This window comes from Herpailurus yagouaroundi, unplaced genomic scaffold (genome assembly GCF_014898765.1).
Source record: "Herpailurus yagouaroundi ecotype Mexico unplaced genomic scaffold, PumYag 29, whole genome shotgun sequence".
Lineage (NCBI taxonomy): Eukaryota > Metazoa > Chordata > Mammalia > Carnivora > Felidae > Herpailurus > Herpailurus yagouaroundi.
The window spans coordinates 4021605-4026803 of NW_024412377.1; the positions used below are offsets into that span (position 1 = coordinate 4021605).

Genomic DNA, 5199 nt, shown 5'->3' on the forward strand with positions numbered 1-5199 from the left:
CTCTGCCCCTCCCCCATTCATGCTCTGTCTCTCTCTGTCCCAAAAATAAATAAAACGTTGAAAAAAAAAAAAATTAAGGCGCTAAGAAAATGAATGATTTTTTTTCCCTCATGCATACACAATTATATACGGGATACTGCCTCTCTCTGTATGTAGCTTCAAAATCATTATTACCTTTGTCAAAGGGGGCAGCTAATGAAAGCGCAACGCTGCATAATTAGTGAACTCTTTAATAATAAGGTTCATTTAATTGACCTTCATTTCTGGTTTCAGAATAAGTCTGACAATATTACTTGCCAGCCACTCCCAAAAGCAATAGTTGTACCATAAGAGCAATCATCTTGGGGCCTGAAAATTCATCTCTAAATGAAAGAATTTTCTTTTTATGGCCGGAACCCTAAAATAACGGCAGCGCCCTGGGTAGAGGGCAGGGGAGAGGAAGTGGGAGAGACAGGATTGGAAACTTTCTGACAAAGAGGCGCCGTGGTGCTCACAGTTGCTCTTGTCCCGTCCGCGCACTATTTTATAAGAACTGTGTAAGGGCACCAGTTGGTAAATACCAGAGGGCTGTCACGGCAGGGATACCCGGCTCCGTAAACACATTTGCGCACAAGTGCTTACAAACGGGCCGTCGATCATGCCAGGAAGACTTTCCAGCCTGTGCCATCGTGTCCCAGGGTGTCTCTGGCTACAGGAGGTGTTGTGAGGTGTCTCTGGGAAGCGTAGTCCCCACCTCTTCTCTTCAAGACCTACAGCATCACCCTCGGTGCAGGGACAGCACCATCAACAGTGACCCGTGGTGTGGGACAAGCCTGCACCGGTGTCCAATGAATCTGGGCTCCCACTGTGCCCTGGACCCGGGGGGGTGGGGTCAGGAGGAACCCACTGCCCCTCAGCACCTTCCCTACCCCTGGCTGGTGTCCCATGGTCTCCTCTTCTCTTCTCCAAGCCTATGCTCTTCCACTGGGTTCCTGGAAGGGCAAGGAAATAAGGGCTTCTGTGGCCTCATCATCACCGAGAGTCCCCCGCTCTGACAACTGCACACCTCTGTGCAGAAGCCAGCATCATCAACAAGTAATGAGAGCAACAGAAACACAGTAGCCAACAATCCCGAAATTCTGAAATCCACAATTAAAAACTGGAAAGTTTCTGCCACTGGTACGTTGGTCCCAGGCCGACTCACCACTAGGGGAACAAGAACCCGCCAGGATCGGAAGGGCGTGTGCTCCAAGGCAGAGACTGCGGAGAAGCAAGGACGGTGGGCCGTGACAAGACCCCGGAGCAGAAGCAGGAGGAACATCTGACCAGCGTTCCCGCCAAAGGGCTCCCCTCGGAAGAGACGACCCGCGTTGCATGGAGAGCCATGCGGGACAGTTGCTTAGACGTGAGTTCCTTGTTTTACACGTACCTTGTTCGTTTCATCTTCTAGCAAACTTCTTTTCTCCCCAGCAGAGGGGTACTAATTAGTGCATATTAAGCACCTATTAATGGCGCTTTGCCTACTTGGCCCTCAGGCATTGCTGAAAATGCAGACCTGGGTCCAAGAACCAACTGGTAACTGGGTTTAAAACCCTAGGAGCCAATTGTCCCACGATTCTACACCCTTCCCAGCCCACCCCACCACCATGCTTTTCAACCAGGGGCCACGAGCACACCAAAGGGACAAAAAGCACCAGGGTAAAACAAGGAACACTTTCCGTGCCAACAATGTTGCTCAAGGCAGACAAATTTTAACTTCTTTTATTTAGAGCAAATGCAAGCCTATTAAACTAGACAATATTCATTATTCTTTAAGTGAGACGAGTGATGATTTTTCAAAAATGTTCTGTGGAAGGTCTTTTTTTTAATTCACTTATTTATTTTGAGAGAGAGACAGACAGACAAGAGGGGAGGGGAGGGAAGGGGAGGGGAGGGGAGGGGAGGGGAGGGGAGGGGAGGAGAGGAGAGGAGAGGAGAGGAGAGGAGAGGAGAGGAGAGGAGAGGAGAGGAGAGAGAATCCCAAGCATGTTCTATGCTATCAGCTCAAGAAACCTCGAGACCAAGACCTGAGCCAAAACCAAGAGTCGGATGCTTAATGGACTGAGCCACCCCAGTGCCCCCTGAGGCAGATCTTCTATCCCTGCTTCCAGACCAGGAATCCAGGCTGGAGTCCTTCTCCGCTGTGAAGAGAGGCTTTGGTGAAAGGGTCCCAGGACACTGAGCAGAGGCGGGCCCCCTCTCGCCCAGCTGCAATGGCCCAGCGCGCTGAAATCCCGGTCCATCTGTGGGCCTGCTGTTCCTCCCAGAGCCTCTCACCAGTAGACCTGGAAAGGTCCACAGAACTGGGCTCAGGCTGCACACGATTATGCTTTTAACTTCCTCTCCGAGTACTGTGCCGTGTTTGTGCTCACGGGGACCCCAGGCCAGCTCTACAAGTCTTCCTCCTCAGTGACATCTGGCCTGGACTCGGCGGGCAGCTCCGGGCTCGGCGGGGCTCTCTCACGGACCTGAGCTCGGCTTCCGGGTCAGCTGGGGGCTGGCCGGTCCAGGGGGCCTCCGCTGGGTAGGTCAGTCTACACCACGAGGTTCTGATCCTCCTGCACACCAGCCCTGACCTGCCCACGACGGCAGCCGGGCAGGGTTCTCAGGAGACCACAGAAGCACACACGGCCCCGTGAAGCCCGCACTTGGCAGTGACACGGCACCATGTCCGTTACCGACTGTCTGTCAGAGCAAGTCGTGAGATCGGCCCAGATTCAAGCAGGAGAAAAACAGACGGTACCTCCTGACAGAAGAGAGCGGACGTCACGCCTGCAGACGGGGAGGGGAATCATCGCTGCCATTTTTTGCAAACATGCAGCGTTTTCTCTTCCCGTATGCTTCCATCCAGAACCTCTAGATCACAGCTTCCCAGGAAGCTTTACCCGTTCCCAAGGACGTGCAGTTGGGGGCCCCACAGACAGATGCGCGCACACGTGTGCATGTGCGTGAATGTGTCTGCCTAAGAAAGAGAGTAGGGGTTTCAGCATCATCTGCAAGAATGAAGCATCTGTAAATTGCACTTCGTTGGGTGGAGGGTCCGTGCATCTCTTATATTCCCTACCACCGCCAAAACACGTCTGCACGTCGTGTTCTGTTGCCTTTGCCAGCAACCGTCGTCTTTCTCCTCTCTTTTTAATTCACTCACCAGCTATTCCAGCTCTACGTAGCCAGAAAAACAAGGACCGTACCAGACAGCTCAATAGACAACATTTAATATGGGAAACTGGTTACAAAGGTGTTAGAAGAGATAGAAAACCAAACCATGAGGCAACCCAAGGATTGGCTAAAGCAGGAGAACCCTCCCCCAGGATGGGAGGACTACCAGAGAGAGGCAGAGGTTAGTGGAGCCCAGAGGCCAGGTCCCCTGCAGGAGCTGGGTCCTCAGGAGGGGCCGCAAGGCAAAAGCTGGAACCACAGCCAGCACATAGCAGCTGGGACACCTGCTGGGGCTGAAGAGAGGGGAGAGGGTCCTGGGACAGCTCTGGGGTTGAAGAGAGGGGAGAAGGGAGAGGGTCCAGGGACACCTGCTGGGGCTGACAAGCAGCAAAGACACCCTGGCTGCTGCAACCCTCCTTCCAATGCTGCCCACGGGCCTACCCAGGCCAGGAACCTGGCTGTGCACAGGGACAAACCATCTCGGTGGCTCACAAGGAAGGCCTGTTTCTCACTCTGCTCCAGTGCCCATCACACCTGGGTCTGGGCTGAAGAGCAGGTGTGCCGTCCTCATGGCAGACAAGGGGGGTCAGGGCAGGTCAAGGACCACCAAGGAGGCTGTGCCGGGCCCTGGGAGGGCCCACACTTCATGGGACGACGCAAGTCACGGGGCCCAGCCCAACACGGATGAGAGAGCTCCGTCCACACAGGGTCCCCATCAGCCCCGTGGCGGTAGGCAAGAGAGGTATTCCTCTTGCAGAAAGGGCAGCTGTATTAGTTCCCTGTGGCTGCAGTAAGAAATCACCACACGCTGAAAACAACACAAATGTATTTTCTTACAGTGCTGGAGACCAGAATTTTGAAATCGGTCTCACTGGGCTAAAGTCAAGGAGTCGCCGGGGGTTCCTTCTGCAGGCGCCAGGGGAGAATCCCTTTCCTGTCTTTTCTGCTTCTGGGGCCACCCACACTGTCTGGTGTGTGGGCCCTCCCTCACATCACCCCAACCTCTTACCTCCGTTGTGACTTTCCCACTTCCTCCTCTGATCTCCTGCCTGTGGTTCCCCCATAAGGACACTTATTGTTACTTTGGGCCCACCTGGATCATCCAGACAGCCTCCCCATCTCATGATGCTTAACCTAATCCCAGCTGCAAAGTCCCCTTTGCCGTACAGGATAGCATTCCCAGGTTCTGGGGATTGGGATGTGGACGTTCAACCACCACAAGCAGCACTTGCAAGGGGTCTGGAGCGATGCAGGGTGCAGGGACCAGGCTCCCGCACCAGGGAGCACAGCAGAGGAAGGGCAGGGAGGTCTTCCGGAGTCTCCTCCCAGCCTCTTCTTTATCAAGAAACAGTCCTTGCGTGCAGGGGGGGGGCTCCATCCCACCCATGAAGGGAAGAAATTCACAGCTCCTCACCTGCCGAATGAACGGTCTGCTGCTAAAATCTGTGCAGCCCGGTGTCAGACTCTTGGACAAGTGAGATAAACAACGGTCATAATTCAGGTGTCCTACCTCGTAACACATTGTGTTTATTAACACACTGGCTAAGAGCTCCAGCTCCAGAATCCATCTCCTTGAGCACTATGATTCCTACAGGCTGTCACCGGAGGCCACCTCGGTGCTACAGGCAGGTCACAACATGGCCGTTTGCATCGTCAAGGCCAGTGGAAGAAAGAATGTCTTTCTTCCAGTCTGCTAAGATGGCGTCTTAGATGATGTTATGTGGTCTGGGAAGGCACATGTCCTCTCCTTGGTTACACTCTATTGGTTAGGACTCACAGGTTCCACCTGCACTCAAGGGAGAGGGGATTATACACGAGTGTGACTCATTGAGAGTCATCTTAGGGTGTATCAACCAGACATAGAGACAGAGAGAGAGAGAGAGAGAGAGATGATAGATAGACGATTGATAGATGATAGATAGCCCATCGATATATAATAGATGATTGACAGACGATTGATAGGTGATAGATAACAGATGGACAGATGGATGGATGAATGGATGGATGGATGATGGATGGATA

At 53.2% G+C, this 5199-nt stretch overlaps 1 protein-coding gene across 2 annotated transcripts in view; it reads right to left on the bottom strand.

Annotated features, from left to right (window-relative positions):
• Positions 1–214: 214 nt before the first annotated feature.
• Positions 215–5199, bottom strand: part of MED10 (mediator complex subunit 10) — a 22760-nt gene continuing 17775 nt past the window's right edge. Inside the window, exon 4 of one of the 2 annotated variants that reach the window (XM_040493645.1) lies at positions 215–971. In XM_040493645.1, coding sequence (XP_040349579.1) covers positions 951–971 — 21 coding nt within the window. In that variant the 3' untranslated portion in view covers positions 215–950. Of the gene's footprint in view, positions 972–4673; positions 4964–5199 lie in introns of those variants that run through there. The other variant, XM_040493628.1, reaches the window with a different exon arrangement.